The sequence below is a fragment of the Caloenas nicobarica genome, chromosome 7 (assembly GCF_036013445.1).
Source record: "Caloenas nicobarica isolate bCalNic1 chromosome 7, bCalNic1.hap1, whole genome shotgun sequence".
Lineage (NCBI taxonomy): Eukaryota > Metazoa > Chordata > Aves > Columbiformes > Columbidae > Caloenas > Caloenas nicobarica.
Genome location: NC_088251.1, coordinates 12,636,072 through 12,662,765, shown reverse-complemented (window position 1 = coordinate 12,662,765; position 26,694 = coordinate 12,636,072). Strand labels below are relative to the sequence as shown.

Here is a 26,694-nt window from a genome sequence, read left to right as displayed (position 1 = left end):
GTGTGTATTTCTACTGGATCTTCCATGTAGGTTGTCTGGGAGAAGACTGGTGGCCTGTTTGTATGGGATGTGCACATTGCTTGTGTGTATGTTAGAATTTTTGCAGTAGAAGCCCCACAACAGTTTCGTGGCAGTTACAAGAAGTTCTTCCAAAGTAATAAAATTCTTTAGATTTGTGTTCAATTGATTTTTATAGGACCATGGATGGCTATAAAATGAAAGTTAGGGCATGATGCAGTAAAATTTTGGCGGATCCAGAGTATTGTATGATAAAAGGAAGAGCTGAGGCACCAAAATGAAGGGTGATATGTTTGAGAGAAAGACAATTGATGAAACAAACAGCCAAGCTTAAAGCTTTATAGAAAATCCTTGGGATTCTGTAGTGCAAAAGGAGGAAAATTTGATCCTTCCCCCAGCCTCCTACCTTGGGCAGCTCATTTCTGCCAGAGGCTCAGTGATCATAACCTGTCTGAATGTAGATTTGGTAGCATTTTATACTTGCAGTGTTCAAGTGATAACAGCACATCCAAATAACATGTTAGCAGAACATACTGTACCCAAGGGGACTTTCCTGCCATATAGTAAGAGAACAATAATGTCATCAAAAGTTTTGCTGCCAAAACAGGACTCTGGTTTTGTCTTCTGACTAACACAGCACTTGCTTCAGGCCAGTTGATTTCCTCAGATCTCGGTGCAAGTCCACGAGAGTTATGCACACATACCCAACAGCACAAATGTGACAAAGCTGAAAATTCTGCTGCAAAATTGAGTCCAATGTTCCCTAGCCAGATGAGTTGTGTGTTTTCTTTAGTGACAGCGCAGAGAAGGCTGCTTTATTTTTCCTCTGCAGCCTTTGCTTCCCTTATGAATTATGCTGCAGCATCACTGTTGAACATAGGTTAACTTCAAGAATTAAAGTTACCTTATATCAAGTTTCGTGACTTCTTGACTCTAGTTGTTGCCTTGGACACGGTTTGCTTATTGCTGGATTTTTATGTGGTTTTATTTTTTTCTTCACCCTGCTTCATAAAGTGGATTGAATGTAGTTAAAGTTTGAATCATAATAAATGGGATAAATTGCTTAAATATAGACACCACAGAATATACAGAAACCTAGAGAGCTGGCGAAAGGGGTTGGATAAGAGCTTTCTTTTTCTGGCATGATCTGCAATTGCAGATTCATTTATTCCAAAGGTAGAGTTTTCCACTGTTTGATTGCAGGAACCAGCTGATGGTTGAATCAGGGATGACAGTGGAAATGGTGTATGCCCAGCAGCCCTAGGGGATCCCTGAGACATGCGAGTTTCTCATTTGGTGATTTTTCTGGCAGTGATGCCTCAGTGCAGTGACAGTTTCAGCTGCAGCTGTCAAGCTAAATTTTCCCTGATGGTGGTTGGTATTTACAATGATGCTGTTCATTTGGGTTTGTCCTGTAAACATCCATAAGCTGCCCTTCGTGCCAGGGCGTGGGAGGTATTGTCAGTCTCTGCTGCATGTTTGGATTGGGATGAACTGAATCATTGTGAAGTGCAGGGAGGACACAGTCTCTCATCTTCCATGAGACCACTTGCTGTTCAGCATGAAGGAAAGGATATTCCCCTGGAGCTTCCCAGATTTGAAACTCCTTCCTACATGTGCCCTCTGGCTTGGCTGTGTGTGTGTAGAGATAGGTACATGTGTAAGCGAGCTCTGTTTTTCCCTTCAATAGTTGCATGTTGTCTGTGCATGGATTACCAGGGAATTTGGCCAAGGAGAAATTTGGCTAGCGAGAGCTAGACTGAATTACCTCGCAGGATTTGAACAGTGTTATACGAGCAGTACTGGAGAACATCTCCAAGCTCAAAGAGCCCCTGGTAGAGCCCAGAGCTGACTGGGGAGTAGGAGAATAAGGCTGTAAGGAACTGCAAGTTTATTATGCATTCAAGCTCATGGAAGAAAGTTTGCTTTAGTACTTAAGGCATCCCATGAATCAAGATATACAGTCCATTTCTTCTTAAATTTTAGTTCTCTTGATTTATTATAGGACAGGATACGACAAGCATGCAGTAGTGAAGATGGTCTAAAATAATGAATTGTAGAAGATGGTACAACAACCAGGATGCTTAAGTAGGAGATAATATTCACTAAAGCTGCATCCTCAGCACTATCAGAAGCTGAAGTTTTCTACCTCGTTTTTATAATCTTTTTACTCATAGAATTTATTTCACAGTCAGAGTTGTCTTATGGGCAGCATTTGTGTTCTCTTTCTGGGAAAACAAGACTCCCATCCACTCTGGTGACTCTTTCTCTGGGCCTTGGTCCCAGGCAGCACAGAGCATAGGCTGTGTGTGGGGACCAGAATTGTCCAGAGAGGGATTCTCCCAGTGCAGGACCTGTACACTTCTTAAACAGTGCCTTTTCAACCACTATAGCTTCCCAGAAACCTTTCAGGATGGCATTGGGGGCATATTGATGACCAAAAGAGTTGGAGGTAGCATGGTGTCTTGTGGCAGCCTGTAAATGCCTGCTATAAGGCCCAAGAAGCAGAATCCAGCTAGAGTACATCCAGTGAAATGCCAGTTGTGCCATTCTTGCTGACTTAGGAATCTCTTAACAGGCAGAGCTGAGATTATAGGCCTTTGGTCCATCTGCAGACTACACTGCCATAAGAAGTGATGGCCACTAGTGACAAAATGGAAAGGAAATTATTAAAAATTAGCATGTGCAATGCTTGTATTGAACTGTCTTAGGAAGCGTGTCTAGGAAAGTTCTCTAAGCATTAGAAATGTCTGTCTGTGCTTTCTCATGCATGCCAGCCTTCAAAGCTTCCCATTTCCTTGGTGTTACGCTATTTACATACAGGTAGAAAGTTCTGTGCTTCCTTTTTACAATCCCTGGAAAAAATTCTGCACATTCAACTCTTGGAATCTCTCTCCTCTGGTCACTCTTGTTGATTAGCTTTTCCTGACTTCTCTCCAAGTTGTCTGGCACCTGCGCCTCTGATGCATTTCTTGGTTTATGCATCTTTACCTCAGACTCGGTAAAACCTCTGCCACGGCGAGCAAAGTGTTTAGCTGCTCTGCATGCACAGCAGCTGGCTCGTGAACCTGCTGGGCTGATGTGCTAATGCCACTGAGCCAGAGCAAACCCCTCCAGCTTCACGGCTTTGTTATTGTGTGTGCATGGAGGCAGGCTGCAATGGTCTCTGACAGCAGTGAAGGGTGGGGTTAGAGCCAGAAAAATTTCTTCACAGAAAGGGTTGTCAGGCATTGGAACAGGCTGCCCAGGGAAGTGGTTGAGTCACCATCCCTGGAGGTATTTAAGACATGTAGATGTGGTGCTTAGGGACATGGTTTAGTGGTGGACTTGACAGTGCCAGGTTAACAGTTGGACTTGGTGATCTTAAAGGTCTTTTCCAACCTAAACGATTCTATGATTCAATTTATTCAGTGCGCAGCCACGAGCTTCCTCAATCATCAGAAGGTATATATGTTGTATAGCTCGATCTTTGCTCACCCCGATTTTGGGTGTTTATAGGAAACGCGCTTGCACAGTGCAATGCTGTTATTTTCTCACTTTTCCTGGGGATGACAAGAGCTACTTGTCAGCTTTTGAAATCAGGTAGGATCCCAGCTGAGTCCCTCTCTTAGGAAAGGTGTGATTTAGCATTCACTAAAGATTTCGCAGTGATCCCTTCTTTGCATCATAAATCCCTTACATATCCCATGGCCTCAGGCTGAGAGGGCACAGTGTCCTGGCAGAGTGAATGAGGTAGAAGAACGTGGACAGTTGGTGAGATTGCTCTGACTTCGTGAAGAAAAAATGTTGCACAGCACCCTGCAAAGTGGCGCGAAGGTCTTAAGCACCTGTGAAGTTTGTTGCTCTTCAGCTGGTGAGATGAAAACTGCATGAGGCGTGTGGACACCGACCCTCTGCTGGGGCTGGCCCCAAGTGGGAGCAGCTTTACAGCATTTTCACCTGTGTGAGCTAGATTAGTTTCAGGTGTGTGTCTGCTCAGTGTCTGCGGGGTGGTGGGTCACGTAACTTGGGAGCTGCCTTTAGTAACCTCCCTTGCCTGTGAAAATCCTGATGAATGGAAAACCAAAGCTGAATTAGGTGGCAGGAGTGTATGTGTGTTAAATAACATACAGTTTAATCTGGAATAAAATATGTTGCTTTAATTTTGCCAAAATGGCATGTTCTGCTTGAGCCCAAACTAATATTTCTTTCAAGCTACATGAAACCTTTTACAGGGGCAACAATTACATGTCAGAATAAAATGCTGTTCTGAGTGCAGTTTCAAACCCTTTTCATTAATGCCCATGTATATGCTTTCAGAAATGTTGTTTTTTTCCACATAACTCAGCAAAATCTTACGTGAATTTGGAAGGTGTTTTGGTGATGTGTAATCTCTTTCACTTGTCTGAAAAAAACACTCTTTCATTAAACCCCGTTCTGAATAATATAGAGGTTACCCTGCAGATAGTGCCAAAGGGTTTATAAAGAAGAGGAGAAGAAGGGCCAGGCATGTGATTGTAGCTTTATGTCCCGCTCTGGCTAATGTCTGAGCCTCTCCTGCTTTGCTCGTTTTAGTCTTATGCTCAATAAACATAAAAGATTGTTCTGTAATAGCAATAAATGTACCCAGACACTTGCATTGTAATTAAAAGCATATATCACACAAAAAAGCACATTTGAATGAAAAATCTTCCCATTAGACATGTAGTTTCCATTTATTTCCCCTTATTGTTGAACTTTCGGAGTATAAGCAATGAGCGGAGTGTCAGGAGAGGCTTCTAAAGGGGTGTAGTGTGGAGCCCCAGGAGCAAACAAGATGTTCTTCTTGGGCTGGAAGGACACAGAGCTCCTCAGCACATGCTGACCTGCATGGCCCCCTTGGCTGTATCCACATGGTTGGTGGATCCAGTTAGCACAGACCTTGGATGAAAAACTGCCTAATGATTTTTAAGCTGAGAAGAAGCTGGGCAAAGGGACCAGCCTGGCTTGGAGGGAGAAACCTCAGCAGCCATTAGAGCTGATTCAGTCTTTTGTCACTGTTAAAGAGCTGATCACAGGGAAAAAGAGAGTGAAGCAGCAGCTGGGGACAACAGGAGCAGCCTGCAACCCTCCTCTGGCTGAGCCTACTGGATGCCAGTGGAAGAAATACTGGTAGATATATCTCCTGGTGCACCTTGTAGACCCTGGTAGCAGGAAGAAGCTCTGCCACCTCCATCCCATTCCGATCTCTTCACAGTCCATGTTGTCCCTGTCTTCCCTGTTCTGCATCCCTGCCCCTTTCTGTGTCTAGTCTCACTCTCTGCTCTGCATCAATGATGTGGGAAAGCAGCCCCCTGCATGGCATGTTACTTGGGAGTGTTTTCTGATGGTGTATTTGTGTGTTTGGGTTTTTTTGGTTTGCTTTTTGTTTTGTTTTTCTTCCCTTTTTATGTCTTCAGTTTTCAATAAGGCTTGTTAACAAAACACTCATCAGAATTGGGTCAGTGGTAGCATATTGCTCAACTTGAGCCCTGCCCCAGACTGTAGAGCTGATTTTGAAGTAGTTAAAATGTCATGAAGAAAGGAATAAGCAAGCAATCAAAAGAGTTAGCCTTCCCTCAAAATGGCATTTTTATTTATAGTGCCTTTTGCTAAAGCTAAATTATTTAGAAATTATTGAAATGTGTTTTGACTGACCGAAGTGAACACATTTTTTTCTGCAGGTTTTTGGTTTAAGAAAAAAAAAATTGAAAGTAATACTTTGCATCTCAATTCTGAGCCACTCCAGCATTTCTGGGGGTGGGAAGAAAGTAGGAAAGAGAGAGGCTGTTTTTCACCCAGGACTGAAATACACCTTAAGTTCTTTAGTGATACTCATTTATGTCACTGCTCCAGTTGCAGCTGTATCTGGACTCCTTGTTTTACTAGAAACCAGTCACGCAGTAGAAAAGCAAAAGATACACTATGCTCTCAGCAGAAATGGCAATTTTTTTGATTAGTATGTACCAATTAGGCTTACGAGAAATTGAAATGTGAAGATTTTTGAGTGAACCTTTTTCACCAGTTTAAAACACTTTCCTCTTTTTCTTGGAGAAGCAGAGAGCGCCAAGCCTTACTTTGAGCACCAGGTTTAAGCAAACCGCACTGCTGTGAGTGGACCCAGCAGGTGAAAATATTTTTTTAACTGTAAAAACATGAAACATGACATCAGTGCATTAAACCTACATGGCTTCTTTATAAGCCAGGTTTGGGTTGGGGTTGAGCTTTGCAATTACAACACGAAGTCAAACATTTCCAAAGTGTTTGGGCTTTGTGCAGAAGATCCCTGACCAGTTTCTTACTGTAGCGGGATGAAGTCTGAGTTTCTTTTGCCTGAAGGCATACTTTTGCCAGCCAGCATGTGAAATATTTCAGTATCAGATTTTCAAGTGTAAAGAGAACTTTGCAGCTTCTGATACTTTTTTTTTTTCCTCTCTGTATGAGTCAGATGATGGAAATGCATTTAGTATTTAATTTCTCTGTAGACCAGTTTCTCATCAAAACTGTCTGTTTTCAGTGCCTCTACTGTACAACACCTGTAGGGAAATGAGCAAATCTTGTGAGTCTCAGATGTGCAGCAGTCTGTGGACATGTCCTCTTTCCACACCTAAGACAATCTGGCTGAACCATGCTAGAGAAGAACCTTGGGCTGTAATGAGGTCTTTTGATGCAGCCTTTCATCACCTGGAAAGGAAATCAAAGCAGAGAGATAAACTGGTCCATTTGTTTTCATTACAATTACTAGTTTTTACAATTCTGTGTAAACAAAGCCCATAAATATGGTGCTGGTGGACTTCTTTCTCCTAAGCTCAGCTCCACCAGCTGTTTCACAAATCTTTTGGCTCGGGAGGCAGGATTTATTTTTAGGTTCTTTAGTGTGAGCTGTCAAGGATGCCTCACCTGAATTCTGATTTCCAGCAGTTTGTGGCAAGAGAAGAGAGTGAGAAGCATTTCTTTTCCTTCTCTAAAGGTCTAGAAGCACTTTCAAACTTCAGATCTTGGTTCCTCTGAAGCCCCAGCAAATCAGTGTGGCAAGGACAGGTATTTCTCTGGGAGGAGGTGGACAGAACAAGCACAGATTATATCATTCATCTTGAGTTGGTCATCAACTTGAAGGTGACATTAGCCTTTGTGTCCCCTGCTGGTAACTGCTTGACACTCCAGAAGTGTCTCCCTGGACTGAGGGGAATGGTGGAAGAGAGGAATCAGAGGAAGGCCCTGAATCTTTCCTTGAATGCAGCCTTTCCTACTAAGAGTAAAGCCCCTTCCATGGCAAGGGTTGCTCCTGACCTGGTTTCAGCCACCCAGTTGCAATGTTAGACCTGAATCTTGTCCTTATTATGCTGCAAGTAACATGTCCTGCCTCACATGAGAACCTGAGAAAGGGGGCTGCATAGACCGCACAGCTTAAACATTATACTGGTGCTGTAAAAGGGGGGGGTATCCAGCTGTTCTCAAAAAAAGAGGGATGGAAGATAGGCAAGGAAGGTAAGATGGAAGATGTGATATAGAAGTAGGGCGTGTTTCTGCAGTGTCATGCTGTCTTCATGGCTACATCAAATCTGTCTTCTTATCCAATTCTTCTTGATTCTGTTGTCGTTGTTTGATCCTCTGCTCTGCTGAGGCTTTGCAGTTTGCTCTGCTGCCAAAGATACACCATGCCAGTGCTTGAGGGAAACTGATGGCTGCAGAATTCTTGTAGGGGGTCTCCACAAGTAGATTTAGCATGTAGGGCTATGAGAAAGGAGGAAAAACACAATTTTATGACATCTCAAGTGGAAAAATGAGTAAGGGAAAATGGATTATGTGTTGCAGGTATCGGCTGGACATATTTGGGTCAGTCTTAACTATTTGGCAGTTTACTATCCCAGCTTTAATTTCTTGGGATTTGGGGATCTAGTTACTATTTGTATGAATGAGGAGTTATAGGAAGATAGTGTCTCAGGGATTCAGCTGGTGCTGAAAGAAAAAGACACCATTTTCAAACGATGAAAAAATAAAACAGAAAAAAAAAAGAAGGAACACTCCGGCAGCTTGGAATTTCTGTGCTAAATTCAAAAAGTGGAGAGCATGGTGACTAGATGGATCTAACTGTTGGCAGTAGACTTACAGTGGTTGAGTAGGGGTAGATGTTATTTTAGAGTTGAAAGAAATAGAAGATAACAGGGAGAAATACAATTATTACTCACTCATATAATTTCACCTGCTGCAGCAGTGCAGACTCCTTTGGGTTTTTTTGGCTGTTGTTTGTTGTTCTTGTTATTGGGTTGTCTGGGGTTTTCTATAAGTAAGGGCAACCTTGTTAAATCCTTCCTGTGTCTAATTTCACGTGTGGAAAAAAGATCTTTCTTTGCAATGTGTGAAATGAGGACCATCCATTTATACTATACAGAATATTGTTCCAAGATATTTTGAAATGTTTCTCCTGCAGTACTCAGCTGCTTAGTGTTCCTTTAGAGAAAATGTTGATGTTGTCATCTCCTGAAACATTTTCGCTGCAGTTCGAATTTGTTGCATGTGGCTTTCTTCCTCCATGTGATGGGTCATCCCTGGCAGTTGTCACAATGACTTCTCTGTTCTGTGCTCTCAAGGCTGAAAAGTGTTTTGAGTTTCTCCTCCAGTTCATTTTCCTTCTAGGAATGAACTTTCTGACATGTTAATTGTAGCACCTTCTTCTCCTTTTGTAATTTCATCTGTAACACAGAAGTATAGAGAAAAGGCACATGTTGCAATTTTCTGAGTGGTTTACAATATTTTCTCAGCTTTTGAGCCTCTAATTTTTTCCCAGTGATCATGGTCATTTTCCCTCTCTAGAGAAAATCAAAGACCCTGCAACAGACTTGGTTTTCTGAGTTATTCTTTTGCAGACCACTTGTGTGCAGTCCAATTTCCTACAGAAATGTTGACCTAATTTTATTTTTCTTCTGTCCCAGTTTGATGTTTTGGCAGGAACCCTCCACACATCTTATAGATTTTTTTTTTTTTTTTTTTTTTCTTCCCCCCACCAGCTCTGGCTGAGAAGGTGTTAGTTTGCTTTTGTGCTTTTCTGGGATCAGAGCCATCTTTTAATGTGAGCAATTCAAGCTACTGCTTGGGATTGTGCTCTTCTGAGGACATGGCAGGCCAGGCTGATCTGCCCCCCTCTTCCATCATGTTACCATGTGTCAGCTGCTGCCCAGTAATTACCACTGGGCTGACCCTCACCCTGCTTGATTAATATGAATACATCTTTCCATCATCAGCTGGATGTATTGTCTGAGGGAAGTCTAATTTTGTGTGCAATAAATGAATTGTTTCTTTAAGTGCATACAGTCCAGCTGTTCTTCCTCACTTTATCTGACACTATTATTGGCAAGCTCCATATTCACTCCAGGGTTGGCTGGCAGACATGAAACTATTGAGATTCTCCCCAGATGTTTGCTCAGACTGATAGACCTAATTTCATAGCAACGAAGAGTATATGATTGTATATGAGGTTTTCATGTATGTTCCTGATGCCCTAGTTCTTTTTTTGTATTTGAGCAAGAAGGTCTATAAATATCAAAGCTCTCTGAATTTCTTTAATCTGTTGTCTGTTGTTTCTGAATCTATACATGACATGTTCGATGTGCCTCTTGCTGTGGTAAAGTGTATCCAGGCTATTGTATGCTTGGCCTTTCTTCAGCTCATGCTCAACCTTCAGTCTTCTGCCTGCTTCCCCCAGGAAGAGCAAGCATGTCAACCTGGGAACAGGGGCACCTAACATGAAATCCATGTTAACTAAATAATCTGTCTGCAGTGGGGTCACTGTGGACTTATTTTAGTGTCTATGGAGAGAAATGGAGGCTACTAAGGTATGAATAATAAGCAAATTTAGAAGTGTACCGTAGTATGTCAAATGTGCTTTAGAAGTGCCTGTTTCAAACGTGTTTCTTGCCTGTCTAAAAATGACCCTTGGTGACTAGTTCAGATACGAATGACTAACATCAGAGGGTTGAATCTCTTCCTGTAGTTTCCATGTTTTTCCTTCATTCCCTGTTCTTCTCCCCTCTCTCCAGAAGTGGAGTTTAAGCAGGCCAGTTTCTCGCACTGCTCCAGTTCTAAGAACCTTGACTTCTTGAGCAAAGTCATCTTTTTGTATTTTTTTTTTTTTTTGCTAGTTCTCATCTGGAAAACAAAACACCCCAAACAAATTACCCCAGGTCCAAACAAGATAATCCAAGCAAGCCAGCAGGATGTTTCACCCTGAGAGTTTGTACTGAAGAATTGCAACAGCATGGAGACATTTCTCATATGCAACACTGTATGTGCATGTGTGTCTATAACTCCTTCCTTTCCAGCTCCGTAGTTCTGTCTGTGTTTCTGGCATGTTGCACATGTTCATGGCATAGAGTCTGACAGCAGGGATAATACTCTCTCTTTAAGGGGCTTGCTGCTTATCTCAGAAACAATGCCAGTGTTAAATGCTGTGGGTGTTCTTAGAATTTGAGGAAGCAGCATTCTGCCTGTGTTATGTAGTATCCTTGTGATTCAGAGTTGTGCTTGTGAGCAAGACAAGTATGAGTTAAGGTTCTGACCTGTGGTGAAATAAAGTTATCACTTCATCTGCCAGTGTCTTTCCTTGAACAGATTGTGTATTCTTGGTAAAGCACAGGACTGTGTTGGTGTTTGTGATATGTCTGGTGCTACGATCCTTGAGTGTAGAGCATTGTGATGCTGTTTAGATAAACATTTGCTCTTTACCTTCTTGATGGATGGCCTTTTCATTTTTTTTTAATCGTGTGTCTGACTAGGCTTCTGAACATAAACAGATTTTCTCTAGTGCTCAGTACCCATTTTCAAAGGTTGTGCCGATACTGCTGAACTCAAAGCCAGGTGGGAAAGCAGAGCTGCTTCTGGATCCTGCTAATGTAACTGACCAGCCTGATACTATCAGGGTAATACTTCACTTGCTTCATCAGACCTGAAAGCACATTAAAAGTTATCTTTTTCTGACATGCAATGCTGGACCCTTCACTTTCCTGAATCCCATCTGCCCTGTGGCAGTGTTGCATGTCAGTCTGTGGGCAAGCAGAAATTCTAGGATCATGCCTAGTAAAAACCCTTGTTGTATGCTGCAAGGGTGGATGAGATTCATAAGCATCATTCAGGTGGGCTCGGTGGGGGAGTTTGAACATCATATGTTTGTTCTCAAAAGCACCTGGGCTTTCAGGAGGCCCCCAGGCCCTGTCTGCTCAAATAGGTAGAGAGGTTGCTGGGATCAGCTGAGTGGTCTGACTGTGTTTACTGAAATGCCTCTGTGGCAGATGCAGGATTCTGAGTTTATTTTCATGTTAAAAACTGAGTTTTATCACCCTTGCCTTGAGTCAGGACTTTGTTCTGGTTTTGAATGCTGTTTCTGAATTGCTCCTTAGTCAAGCCCTCTGCATGCCATTCTTTAGCTGAGTCAAGGCACAAGACCAGCCCATAGAAACATAAAGGCCTGGAACAGTCTTAATTTTTCATTCATTAGAGTACGTCAGATAACACAGGGGAGTTGAAGAAAGGGTGTACCCCTTACAGTACATCCTCTTGGTACCCTGAAGTCCATTCCTCCTAAACCAATGTGTTGGAGTGCTCTGGGAGGTGGAAATGCCAGAGATTACTTACCACTAAAGAGCCAGAGCAGAGCTTTAAAAAGGGAAAACCTCGGCACCAACAATCCTCATTTCTTTCCATTGTGTAGTATTCAGCTTTAGAACAAATTAATCTGTATTGAAATCTGCTGTACTTGCCACTAAATTTGTTGTCTCCTCTAAAAGCATCTCTTCTCCCATGAAGGGAGATGAACAGAAAGTGTATATGTATATATATTCAATTTTAATGCATACTAGAAAGCTCTTTATTGTATGTTTTATTTAGTAATTCAACATTAACCTTTACATTCACATCTGTAAATAATACTATAAAAGTGAACTGGGCCAGAGAGACCTTTCAGGAATTTGTTCTGTCATACAGCTTTAAGACTCAATCATCTGGTTAAAATGCAAACTGGATGCCTAGAATAAACAGGTGAATAAATAAATAATAGTTCTTGAAATGAATAATATCCTCCTTATCTCTTTATCTGGAATCACCTAAAGGTTGCAAGTTCAATTTAATCCTCCTACTGTCAGTCAGTCTGAACTTTAACAGACAGAAGTGGGGGCAAAAAACCACTCAGTAGCTGGTGTCTGGTTTTTAACTTGCTGGAGAGAAGGATGCTCCCTAAACGAGACAATATGGGAGAGAGGAGTAGTTAGAAAGAAATTGTGCTTCATGCCACTGAGCTACATGTAGCTACTGCTGTCATGCAGTTGCAAAAGAAAAGGAAGTGCTGGGGGCAAAAGATAAAAGAGAATCTAAGGAAATGGATGTATTTTGCTAATCCTTTCCTCTCGTGATGGGAATGTTTAATCCCCGGCAGAACACAGTAAGGACGCCAGTCTCACTTGCACTTGCTTGTGAACAGGAGCTAATGGAGGCAAAGGTGCCTGGAGCTGGTGATTTGTGCAGCACGGTGGCTCAATCTGCAAGTCGTACCCGCAGTCAGGAAATGGAGAGGAGAGAGCCAAGTTGTCTGATGCAACTGATGCAACTCAGTCTGTGTGCAGAGATCCTTGTATGTGTAAAACCATGTAGACAGATTCAAGGAATATGCTGACAGGCACATGCTAATGTCAAGGCAGACCTGTAGTACTGTACAGGTTTGACTCTTGGAGTGTGGATTTTCAATTATTGTTTTTAAAAATCTGATGTTCCTTCAGAAGGAAGGATGCGATGCTATTTGCATAAACATTTGCTGTTTACCTTCTTGATGTACAGCTTTGATGTTGAGTTCATAAGCCTGTCCTTGAATTCGGAGAAGGGATTTTCTTTTTCTGGCTCCTTTAAGTAAAAAAAAAAGATATGCAATGTTTCATTTTGTATCTGTGGAGAATTCCTTTAGGGCCAGAGGCTTCCCTACGGTATTTTTTTTAGAATATTACTGTGAATGGTTGACTGTAAAAGCAGAGGAAGCCCATGTAACATGGGCTTTTAGTGCAGTATCTTACCTTATCTAGTGACAGTGCCAAAGAAATATGGCCAAATCAGAATATTCAGATCATGTCTGATCTCCAGAAGAACATGGGGCAGAAAATCTTTCCTATATTTCTTACCACAAGCCTAGTGATGTTGATTGGAATAAAGTCTATGTACTTGGAGCCTACTTTGACATGAAGATTGGAGGATGCCTGCCTCCATCTCTTTTGCCCTGATGTGCTTTATTCACTGGCAGCTTGAGCTGTCATTGGCAGAAACTGCACTTCCCATTAGCATAAATGCAAAGGACTGATTCTTTTGTCTTTGTACATACAAGTTGCATTAGATACTTGATGGGGTCTGATTTCAGTTTTTGAGTTTCCTTTTGCTAGCTATACAGTGGTTTGGCTGTGTAGTTGAGTACAAACATACTAAGAATTAATCAGCTACCTCAGGCTGTGGACACAGCTCAAACAACCCTTTCCAATCACCTTTGTAAATTGTTCTGTGGTCCAGCTCTGATGTGGCTGCTGGATCTCTGTGGTCAAAGATACTGCCTATTCAAGAAACTTTAGTGTTCAGTGCGAGCACACATAGTTTATCTTCCCAGGCACGCTTAGCCATCCATCATAGCTGTGCCGTAGGTTGTGAACCCTTCTAATCTGAATGTGGACCTGCCTCTGATTTGTAAATCCAGTTACTCAAAATCAAATCAAATGCAGAACCTTTACTCAAATTATATTGTTTTCCCATTAAGGACCTGAATCTGGATATTTCTCAGCTCTGTTATCTACCTCCTTAGACTGCAATCAATCCTTATTTAATTGAGCCAGAATTTATTTCAGATGAAATGTATTTGAAATCATGTTCAAAACACTGCCTGCTATTTATTTCTCTATGATCTAGTTGTAAAGCAGAGTAGTTATGTTTCAAAGTGTATTTTTTTCTGAAGAGCCAAACTTGCCAAAAGTTGGAGAAAAGGAGCTTATGTGGTACTAAGCCCAATGTATATGAAGCATACGTATGTTGGAGACTTAGTGTGGAGTTGCATGGAAATTTGGTTACATTACAGCTGCACCATTTGTTAGCCAGAAACACTCAAAATGATTGTTAGATGGAAAAATTGGCTTTCAAGAAGAACCGCTTCACTATCTTTAACTAATGAGCAGATTGATTTCTAACTTAGCTCAAAATTTAGACCTCGTTCAGAACATAGAAATTGTAAATTAGGAGCAATTTTCTTTTCTTTCCCACACAGAAGAGAGATATAATCCATAACATAAAAGTGAATTGCAGCATGACTTTGAATATAGTCACTACCTACCACATCATAGTCATGTTAACTAATCTGTCTTTCATTGTATTTAATGTTAGGAATTGACATGTCATCAATCTCTTGCTTCCTGTTGGGCTGAAAAAGCCAGGGGGACTGCCAGCTTTGTCATATGGCAACCAAAGTGAATAAGTTGAAGGCTGAAATCAGGAAGCACAAAAATATTTGAAAAGAGTTTGGAAGAACCAACCTGCTTTTGAGTCTCAGCAGCTCTGGGTTAAATGTGAGGGGAGATCACCTTACTAGCCTTCCCTGGCAGCGAGGCTGATCGATAACTGTGCAGGATGACCCATTCCTGTTCTTAATCCAGGCTGATTTTAATTCTTTATTTAGCAGCAGTCCTTACTCTTCTTCCTCAAATTTTATATTTCTCCTCTCTCTCTCTGTCTTTCAGCTGTACAGCTCCATGGACTTTGGAAGAAAATGGCAGCTCATGCATGAGCGGGTCACTCCAAACAGATTTTACTGGTGAGTTATGCCCTCGGGCTTTGCTGACTTCATGCAGGTTGTGGAGGGGAGAAGGGCATCTAACGTGTAGGGTTTGGCTGCTTTATCTGAACACTAAGTACGCCCTTGGTTTTGGTCATCATCAGTGTTAGATGCTCAATCCATAGTATGTACCTTGCAGTTCTATAGCTGAATGTCTCCATGTTTGTACCTCTTTCTTGTCTGATGACAGTGATGTCTTGTAGAGACAAGTATAGGTCTTTTGGTAACTGCAAATCTCCTGCTTACCTACGTACAGTAACACAGAGAAACTGCCCAGTGCTTCAGTGACAGAACTATGATCATTAGACCTATTTTCCAGCCCTTCTGAGAGCTACATTACCCACAAAACAGCCTTTGTGCAAAGCCAGCCGCTCTGACCAGTCTCTTTATGCAACCATTGGGAGAAAGGAAGATTCAAACGCTGCTTTGAATCACTCTCTGAGGAACCAGTTTCTTCCTACTGACTGGTGAAAGCCTAGGATCTGCAAGCAGTTGCTAAAAATCTGCTTTGTTACTATTTTCCTTTCCATTTCCCAAGTGTCAGCCTCCAAAATTGGGAGTGTCTTCAAAACAGATGATTAAACAGATTTAGTTCTTGTTTCCAAGCTCCTCCATTCCAGATGCCATTTTTCCAAAATTCTCTTCACCATGTGAAGGCCCAAGAATTGAATTTAGTGAGAAACAGAAAATCCAGTACTAGTCTTCTGTAGTTGTATCTAGGATTTGGGGATCGAATCAGATTCTTAGTGCTTTACTACATGCCAGAAGATGGAGCATTTATGTGAACATGTAGAATTGCTGGTTTACAGAATCTGTGAATAGTTGAAAAAGTACCTAGTCCTTACAACGAAAAAAGATGGTAATATTAAGAAACCACAGGGTCTTATTTTGAAGAGTCAAAACAAAAAAGGACTTGGATGAATTTACTCCTAATTGCAAAGCATGAGATACATATATCTATATCTAGATATATGATATATAGATATATAACTTAGAGTCAAATTCTCATAGAAATTCTTGCACATCATTAAAAATATGTGGATTCCAGGCCTAAAATATCTATAGATTGGATTTGCAGTATTTCCACACCTTGCAGTAGAGATAGATGCCTCATAGTATTTTCAAATTGTCTAAGTCCTTCTGCAAATCTCTCTAAACAGCTTTAGAGTCCCACATTTAAAACACGGCTTTTTGGCACTAAGTCTGGAGGTTTCTCTCAGTGTGCTTGTGGATTTTGAACAGTCTAAGAAGGTTTTTAAACATCTAGGAGAGGAAGATGTGAGGGTCCTAAGTCACACAGACCTGCAAAATACATCAAAGATCTAGAACCGTGTATGACCATGTCACTGTTTCACATTTCCATAGTGAAGGAAAGGTGGTTATGTTCTCCTGGTTCTGGTGGTGAATGGTTGATTGATTTAATTATCCAAAATCCTTTGATTTCACTGTTCGTGCTGGATGCATGTCACAAAGGTGAGTGTAGATCCTCTCCAGGTATATCCTTCTGTGGAGCAGAATAGCTGTTCCCATGGGATAATTGTACCCTACCCTTCAAATAGCACAGCTGAGCTTAGGGGAAAGGCTTTCTTGGAGAATAAAGTGCAAGGGCTGAGCTGACTTGGGAACAAAGCGTAATCTCTTTCTGAAGGAAAGGCTCTGTTGTTGTGTTTTGTTTTCTACTTTTCTATAACAATGGTTAGTGGAAATTGCCTGTTTTCCTATGTTCATTTGATGCCAAAACCTGTACATTGTTTTCAACAATCTACCTCATTTTTCATACAGCCTTTTGGCTGCACAGTTTGAATGCTGCTTTTAACACTGCATTATATAAAGCCTCTGTTTCAAGTGTCTCTTTCTCTTAGAAAATGTGAAAGTCTTCTATAGTTAAAACTTGTATGGCATAGACCTAAAAATCTTTATTCCGCTCAAAACCAGTAGAATCCCACTGACAATAAACTTGCCAAGAGAGTGAATTAGGTTTTTCCCAGAGTGAGAGAGATTTCAACCAATTCATAGTGCAGGGGTCAGAGATGTTGAAACTTTGGAACATAATAACTCCCCTTAGCTGTCTGATTTTTTTTTTTTTTTTTAAATTTCTTTTTAAAGCTGCAAACTGTGATGTCTTACAAGTTCTGGCCTGTAAGATGTGTACAGAAAAAGAAATGCAAGGAGAACACTTTAGCCTTGGGAATTTTGTGTTTTCTTTTTATTAGGCTATGCAAGAGGGAGAAAGTAGGTATAGCTATGTTTCAGAGGGACATGAGACACTACTCTGTGGAATTCATCATCTTATCAAATACTACATTATCGCACCTCTTAATTAAAACTTCCAGGAAAGGTGAAATAATAACAAAAGCGAGATGCCAAAATCCGAGGTGAGCTGCTCGTTTGTGTTGCTCTGCGTTATTTTTTAGCGGGGGCTCAAGTAAGCATCCTTCATCAAATGGCAAAGTCTTCATCTGATCTGAATGCATCTGGCCCTATCTGGGGCAGCCTTTGTCTATTTTTTTTTTTCTTCAAAGCATGACTTTCATCTCTCAGGCTGTTGAGACTGGGTTTGTGAAGACTATAATCTTTACCTGGTTCATGGGATCAGTCAGCCTGACAGGGAGAGGTCTTATTTTTCTCTCTGAGACCTTTCCAAATAATTATACCTTCGCTGAGAGAGCTCCAGATATAGAGTCTTTAAAGCCATGAGAAAATTACAATTGCATCAGAACTCTTGAGGTTGAGATGTGAATTTTCACTTAGCAGAGTAAGAAAGACCTATCTGGTAGTCATCATAGACAGACAGGTCACTCTGTGCATTTTGCTGTAGCTCTGGCAGGCAGCATCTGTTATGGGTCCCCACCGGTCAAAAATAAAGTCCTAAGCTCTCAACCTGATCTATGGCTTTGTACCCTGGCTGTTGCCTTCAACTCCTTTCCTTAGTCCCAGATTTTGGTGCCAATCACTGGTTTGTAGTTTTGTATTCTCCTCCTGTACGGATGTCACATGCCCCACAGTTAGGGGACATGCCTCTTCAGTTCCTGTGGCCAGCTCAAAGTTTGTGCATGAGCTGAGATTCACTTCATAGTTATAAAAACTGGAATCTGAGATCTCTACTTCTGTAGTAGTGATTCATTTGTTAGCTACACCCACTGATGGCAGTGGCAGAGCTTGAACAGAATGTGTTACTTGATGTGAGTACAGGCATCCAAATTTGGCTCCCATGTACCTTGGCCTCAGAGATTTTAATAACTTAGGATCCTGTAAGGCTGGAAATAGGAACTTACGCTAATGTGATACAGAAATTCCCAGATCACTCGTCACTCTGAAATTACGCAAGATAACTGGAACCAGCATGGGTGCAAAGTTTGTTAAAGAACTACTCAATGTTCTTTTCTTTTAAAACACATTTCTGCAGTTCCCTCTAGGCCCTGTTTATTTTCTCTCACTATAACTTAGACACCTGTGCTATCATGTGGAGGGATATAAAAAATCCAGTCCATATTTCGTACTGTAAGAAATGTTGGGGAAGTTTCCTTGTCTGTAAAACACATGGTGTGTTCTGTGCTGACTGAATTCTGTCTCTGTTCAGATAAGAACTCAAAGCACTTGAATTGTCCTTAAATTACTTTACTGCCTCTGCCTTTTCCTGTGCTGGGACAACGGGACTAAGCAGGTGGGCAAGACGGTTAATGAAGCATTCACTGAACCTTGTTCAGCACTTTGCTGGACCACAGCTCTTCCATGTCATCTTGGGTGGCTCAAACTGACTTTGCCTTGTTATCTCTTAGCTAAGACTGAGATAGGAAATAATTTCTTTTCCTGGCTGGATGTAGTGGGTGAGGTACTCAAATATTGTGATACCAGGTACTACAGCAGTGGATTAAGAACACTGAAGGGCACTAGAGAGTTAAAAGATGTTTTCATGTTATATGAAGACCTTTTATAATCTTATGGCTTACTTCTTTAAAATGTGGAGTTCCACAAGGTAATCTGTGTTTTCTGGCTTTGTCAGCTAAGCGGTTGTGAATATCATCCCCTGTTCATCTGTTTCTGGAGGCCCTGCCTATGTTTGCGGAGCAGACACAGGGGACACCATCCTGTGCAGAGGACAGAGCTGTACTCCTTGGGACACCCATCCTCTTTTTTCGGGTCTCCCCAGGCTGCTCTTTGCTGGGGCGCTTGTTCACGTTTCCTGCCTCCCATCATCACTGGAGAATATGAAGTGCTGGATGTGGGACCGTTTTCCATTTTTTTTTTGCCTGGTACACCTAGACATTTATGCTTTTCTCATTTTTAAATCTTTTTTTAAATGTGCTTTCTGGGATTTGAGGTGATTCTGTCAAAGCCTGGAAGAGGGAACATTGGGGAGTACCCATTTGTGTGGAAGCGAGGGAGAAATCTGCACAGCGTTTCTGATGGCTATGGGGATATTTGGAGCACTGAAGTCAGTGCCCAGGATGATCCTAGTCAGTAAAAGGCACTGAAATACACACTAGTGATGAAAGCTGGGCAGGAGGAGAAGCAGTAGGAGAAGGAAAATAGGATGTGCCCTAGTCTGCTTCGAGGAGCAACATTTAAATCCGCAAATAGGAAAAAAGTGATGTAATGAGCATTTCTCCAGTACACTGCTGATTCCTGCACTGAGTGTCCCCAAAATTTTTTTTTTTCTCTTTCTGTGATAACCAACCAGATTTCTGGTTGATTTGGTATCCATGAATGCCAGCCACAATTGTTTTTAACTCCAAGGATTAAAAACTGGGAGAAGGGAAGAGGCTGTGGATCCACTTAGACGATGCTTTGGAATTACAACTTTTCTGCCACCGTTCTTTTAGACATAAGCCATCAAATTTTGTCTCTGGAGGGCAAGGTTTTTGGTCCTTTTTGACATGATTTTGGATAGGAACAGTGATAACATGTAGCCAGTGTATTTCTACTTATTTGCAGCTTGAGTTTCACGAAGACTATAGCAGAGGCTGGTTTGGATATCTGGGAGTAATGAGCAGAAGATAAGGGATTTACCTCAGTGTTTCAAGAGGTTGTGATCTGGGTTTGGATCTGAAGCTGGACAGAGGTTTGTGTCTGTTTTTATTTCCTTATCTCTGTGACAGCACTGGTATTTCCTAATCTCGGTGCCCATTTGGGTCCACACAGGCTGTTTCAGCAGCAGTTCCATAAGTGACCTTTGGATGCAACTAAGGTTACCTTTACTTTGACTAGTTTGCCAGCAATGAAGTAGTTAGTCAAATATGTGCCTGTCTCTCCTGTAAATCCCACTAATCATTAACTACCAGATGGTGTCACTGGATGGTGCTGGGGAAACATTGCCTGATTTTTTTACAGCCAAGTTTAATGTTAAGAAAACAGTCTTGTAAATGTCAAATTGACTGTTAAGTAATCCTGCACTAGAGCTTTTCAGAATTAAAACCATACTGTACATGGAGCTATGGATAAAAGGAATAATTCCAGTTTAGCAGCCATGGCTAACACTGCCTGTAGATAGCATCATCGAGGCATATACCCAGTGGCTATTCACATAGTCTGCACATGAAGAACTGAACAGAGACCTATTAGTGGAGGCTCCCGTGGGCTAATGACTCATCTGCCTGTGTTAAGGGACTTGCTTCCTGTGCCCTGCGGGTGAGAACACCCGGGAAAAGTTTTTCTCCCAGAGGGTAATGCTGACATAAATCTGGAATGTGTTACTCAGGCCACCACAACCATGAACTGTATTAGGCTGAAGACAAAATTTTCAAATTCTAGCCTCAGGCTCTGTAATAAGAGTGCAGAAGAGATGAGACCTTCTTAAGAGGTCTTGGCATATATTGGAAGATTTCCCTGCAAGGTCACATTACTTAATTAAAGATCACAACACCATGGTGATAAGAAGACCGATTTCGTTTTCTGCAAGTGGGGGAACTGTGAGGTTAGGTATTTTCATTTTGTGTGCCTACAATTAATGCAATTGGCAGCATAGATATTTTATGTTTCCAAACAGTAGGTCATAGCTGACTAACTTGTGATTACATGGTAACTCAGTGGCAGAGATAGAAATAGAATCTGGATATAGAGTTGGATACTTTTTATTGGCTGAAATAGTGTTTATTTTTGTTGAAAAAGTTTCAAGTCAATGAAGATATTTTAGAATTAATGTCAACATTATCGAAATATTTATCTCAAAATTAAACAAAGAAACATCCTGACATGGTTGATTTTTTTTATAATGTTTTTTGAATTTATTTTTAAATTAGAAAAAACCACATATTGCAATATATGAGCTTTTAAAATTAAAGTAGGGAAAGAGTGCAGTCTGAAACAAAGTGTCTGGATAAAGTCAACATAGAGACATCCGGACCCCTCTTTCCATTTTGCCCTGTTGTGATGCAGACCAGATATTAGTCCATAATATCCAAGTTAGATGTTCAGTAAGATTATCATTCTTCATAAATGTGATCAGTAGCATACAAGACTGATCAACAAAGTTTGAGAAACCTTTGTCAGATTTATATTTTGCTTTTGTCCATAAGCATGTTTTTTCCTACACTTAAATGCTATCCTGTTTTTCAACTATAGATTGCTAAGTGTTCTTCTAGGGTTGCTGTGATAGATTTCAAGAATATCTAAGAGTGAAAAATCCTAAATGACCCTAAGAAAAGGGATATCCTTCACTTTCTGTCTCTGGGAAACCCTGTAGGACTGTGCTGTAGAGGCTGCATAGAGCTCGCCTGTTCTGTTTGTGCCTACAGTTAGTCCAATGTTCAGCCTACCATTCCCATTTTTGAGCACAGTCCATGTTGTTTGTTTTTTTAGTGTTTTGTGTGTGTGTTTGTTTGGGTGGGTTGGTTGGGGTTTTTGTTTGTTTGTTTTGTGGGGTATTTTGGGGGGGTGGGTTGTTTGCTTTTTATTTTGGTTTCTTTTTTGTTTGGATTTTTTTTTTCAACTGCTTTATGGGAGTTTGGCATAAATAGTTGGATCTGGGAAAACATCTTTGTAGAAGGTGGCAAAACCCCCTAGTATAACACTGGAGGAGTAATACAGAATATTTTCTAGTTTACCTGGGACTAAAAGCAAAGATACTTGGGTTTCTGGTGTATATTTACACTTTATGCTGACTAATGGCTTCGTACTACAAAGGAAATTTGATACTAGTCTCTGTCCTATGAATTTAACCTCTAAATAGTAGCTGATGTGTTGGAAGAACTCCTAAAGGATGTTCATTGCTTGACTTTGCTGTTGTGTGATGCTCCTCTTCTTACTGCCTGCTTTCCCAGGAAAATAAGCATTTGACTTTTTTAGAGAGTCCTGCGGATGCCAAGCTATTAGGCTCCCTGGGCTCAAAGTTCTATTAGGAAGACAAAAGAAAAGCATACTGGCTACAAGGAGTGTGTGTGATCATGAAGGGTAATAATGTAACATACTTTAAATTCTCATTTAAAACCAGTAAACTACATAATAAATGAACCAGAAGAAAAGAGCCAAATGACACAAAACTCTCATTTCTTATACCACTTCTGAAATTCTGGTTGATATCACAGCCAGAACAAGTTCTTTCATTGACCCATTGAATATACCCTATGGGAGGGCAATTTTGGAATAAATTGCCTTCTGTGAACTTCTCTTTCTAACCTCCTTTTTCTTGAGAAACACAGCATATCTTGCAGAAGGAGGGATTACCTCTTCTCCCCTAACGTAAGTGTGGATGCCCTTACATAAATCCTATCTAGTTTTAGAATTTGTGATTTGTGATTTTAGTGCAATTTGTGATGTTAGCCATATTTATGACTTTAATGTACTGTGGCTGGCAGTGATTTTTTAAAAATTTTTTTGAAGACTGGAAAAATGCGGGTTGAAACATTTCTGTTCATTGGTTTTTAAGTTTAATGCTTACCACTAAATGTCACATATTATGCTGCAGTTAGGGCTTTCAGTCATCAAAAAATCTTTTGCTTTGGTCTCTCATCTGTCAAGTTTCTTTATGTCCTGGGGGCCAGCCACCTCTCTCATTTCCCCCATTGCTAATCTTGGCTCACTTTGTAATCCCCCTCACTCTCTTGTGACTAAGTGTCTGAGACTGGAGCAAACCAGATAAACCACTAGCAAGAAAGATCTAAGCAGGGATTTGTTGAATATTTCATAGAATCATAGAATGTCCTGAGTCGGAAAGGATCCACAGAGATCGTCAAATCCAACTCCTGTCCCTGCACAGGACAACCCCACAGTTCACACTGTGTGTCTGAGGGCGTTGTCCAGTCTCTTCTTGAACGCTGTCAGGTTGGGGCCGTGACACCTCCCTGGGGAGCCTGTTCCAGTGCTCCACGACCCTCTGGGTGAAGAAACTTTTCCTCATGTCCAACCTAAACCTCCCCTGGCACATCTTCCTGCTGTTCAATCAGGTCCTATCACTAGTCGCCAGAGATCAGCACCTGCCCCTCCTCCTCCCCTTGTGAGGAAGCTGTAGACCATGATGAGGTCTCTTCTCAGTCTCCTCCAGGCTGAAGAAACTAAGTGACTTAGCTGCTCTTCGTATGGCTTCCACTCTAAACCCTTCACCAACTTCACCAGTTTCTCCCAATAAAGATTTATCCCTGGACTAGACCTGAATGCCATGTCTGTCTAGACAGTGTGTGGTGGAAGGACCTGTTTCCTTTCTCATGCAACAGGAGTAAGAACTCCAGCCTTCATCTCAGTGTTTCACAGGCCAATGTTGGAAGCTTAAATGCTGTACTGCAGACCGATGCAGGCTGCCTGGACCGACTTCATCCCGTCTCTCCTATTGCACGTGAACTCAAACACAAATTAATTTCAGCCTGTCAGTAACAGTCCCAGAGTAATTCTTTGTGATACTTTGTAAGAAGCAGTGATGAAAGCCAGCCCTCTAATTAATATATTGAATAATGCATCTCTCTGAGGCATATGGGGATTTCCCATACTGTCATAGCTTGGCAAAGCTAATGAAAAGCTAGGCTGCCAGACTGCGGGTAGTATCATATTTTGTGCTGTCTGGCTAGTAAGCAATATTCTCCCACTTTTTTTATTTGTGTGTGTGTGTGTGGAATTTGCCTTAAGTTTTGGCCTTTGTTCTGTAGCATACTAATCTCTGTTTCTGCAGGAATGGGCAGATTTTCATTGTGGGAGAGAACCCTTCTTGCTTTTAGATGGCTTGCAGAGAAATCTTTGGAACTTGTTTTAACTCACCACTTTTCTGAGAAGTTGAGGAATGACATTTTCACATCCTCTGATTGTGGACATAATTTCCAGCCATTTCATTCAGTGGCAAAACACCTGCTGACCTCAGACCTCAGACCGCTGCCCCAGACCTCATCCCAGATGGCCCACTTGGATTTCCAGAGGTGCACCTTTGTGTGGGTTGTTACAGCTCTTATTTCTTTACAGCAGCTGGGGCTGGAAGCATTCTTGCATTGGAGAAAGTTGCAATCTGATGGGGAATTTATCCTCACTAAGTACATCAATAATATCAGGGACCGTTTTTGCTTGAAACTCGATTTTCAGTCATACCTCAAAGCTCTTTGGGTAGATTTTCTCAAGAAGAATCAGAAAAGGACCAGAAAAATTCCAGTTCGTTTCCCTGAACTGACTTCAGCCTCTGAGCCTTTGTAAGTTTGCCGTCCATTAAGCTGAACAAAAACAGTTGTTTTATTTAACAGAAGGAGCTGAACCTGTGCTGTGCAGAAAGAACAGTCTTATCATGGCAAACCAGACAAGATGTTTCTGCATTCATTTAAACGTGAGCCATTTGTGTCACTCAATAACATCCATTAAAGATAAGAAGGTCCCTCTTTATGCCTTCTGCCTGTTGAAAATTAACAAACTCTCTTAAAACGACAATTCATCAGTGGTTATATGAGGCAGAATTCATTCTCGGCAAGAGAAGAAATTGAAACTCCCATCCTTTCGTTCCCAGGCATTCCCCTGAGCCTCCTCTATAGAATGAGAAGAGTTTAATTTGCTATTGTTAAGCATAGTGAGCACGAAGCTACATCAGAACCTGAGTAGGAAGGAGTATCTTATTAGCTGCACTACAGGTTCTTTTAAATAATGTTGATTCAGTAACTTGTCTCTTGCTGATCATATACAGAACAAGGATGAGAAGCCAGTGAGTGAGGCTGTTTTACTTGCGTATTTGGAGTGAGCTAATTGGAATAGGAGCTAGCGGTGACTATCATAGCTCTGTAATTATCTTGCAGATAATTGTCCTCCACTGGACAGAAGGCAATGAAAATGGGATGTAGACACATTTCCATGTTTAGTGAAATACCGGGAGTTCTGCAGCTGAGTTTAAGTGGGAGAAACATACTGACCTGTGACTAGCAGCAAGGACTGAGGAAATAATATTAATAAACCGTACCTGTACACTTCAGAGCTGAATGCTGTAGATCTGGATCTCCTCCCATAGGACAAAATCCTGCTTTTTTTAATTGGAAAAAGAATAAGAAAAACAAACCAAAAATTCTGTCAGGTTTTTGGCCAACGGTTGCAGAAAGATTCTTAGATTTTGCTCACAATATTTTGAATTTTCAGGTTTTGATTGAAAATCTTTGAGGGAAGGAGATGTGTTCCATTATAATATTGATTTTAGGGGAAATCTGAAATAGTGTCTCCCTAAAGCCATTTCTGGATCTGCTGTAGTTTCTCTAGAATTCTTCTGGTTTTTCTTTCTACAAATCACTAGATTTGAACAGTCCACTGACACTTTGGAATTTGCCTTGAGGCTCGAAAACAGCAGAGTATTACTTTTCATTCAGCCTTGTACTTTTATTGCTCATCTATAACAACAGGCTAAGAACAAAGAGAAGCTCTTGATTTAGCTACAGCTTGACCATACATCTTTACTTCTTGACATGTGGGCAGCACAAACCCCTGTTGCAGCGCTCTGCCCTGAGCTTGCTTACTTGAAAAGCGTGGTGCTTTGGGAAGGAGGATGCTTTGGGACTCTGCCGTTGTGAAGAGCTGGGAGTGCTTGTGGTGCTCAGCCCCCTGGGCAGCCTTGTCTCCTTATTGTTGGTGCATCCATCCGACTCGAAGCAAAGGAACCCACAAAAGCTCCATGGTTTCTGTGGTCACTCCCGCTGCAGTGTCACTCTTCCACTGATGGAGACACCTGCAAGTGGCTGTGGCCATTTTATTCATCTCCTTGCCATTCTGTGAGGATGTTTCTTTTTTAAATGCAAACCTGTCATGTCATCAGACGCATGGTGATCTGCAGACCTCCTGTCACTGTTGCTTTTACCCATCATAGCCACGCAGACTTGCCATTTCTACAGACACAGCTTGTTTTGCATATCTGTCTGCTGCCAGAATCCTTTTTGTTTCCTGCTTATTTGTCTTTTCCTCTTGTGGATGTTGGGACAAATGAGCATCTCACTCTCAGTGGCTAATTGAGTACACTTGTTTTATTTTGGGCAAGGAGACACATTGGTAGATTTATGCTTGATGGTCCAGAACAGAGTAGTTTATTCTCCTCTGTCTTTCTCCTCCTTCCCCTTCTTCTTCTTTCATCTCTCTCATCCTTTTCTGGCTGATGGTTAAAAGTTAAAGAACAAAATAAGCCATTTTATTCTATTCAGGTTAGCATTTGAAATGAAGAGAAACAACTGTCACTAAAGGTTTGTGACAGAAATCTAGTTTTTCACATTGCCTTTCTCCAAAATGCATAAACTGACCCACAAATGTATTTTCAAAATGTTAGATGTTATCCAGGGTGATTCTTCACAATATTCTGCAACAGAGAATGTGGAGATTCATCCTTTCTTAATTAATACAGTGTACAATGCCCATAGGCATACAGGGCTCATCAGCATATCGTGTACATTTTGCCTGTGCCAAGTTTC

The 26,694-nt window shown here is 41.3% G+C and overlaps 1 protein-coding gene across 1 annotated transcript in view; it reads left to right on the top strand.

Annotated features, from left to right (window-relative positions):
- SORCS3 (sortilin related VPS10 domain containing receptor 3) overlaps positions 1-26,694 on the top strand; it is a 293,071-nt gene that overhangs the window by 171,421 nt on the left and 94,956 nt on the right. The window contains exon 5 of the mRNA XM_065638696.1: positions 14,763-14,836. Within this exon, the coding sequence (XP_065494768.1) occupies positions 14,763-14,836 (74 nt within the window). The remainder of the gene's footprint in view (positions 1-14,762; positions 14,837-26,694) is intronic.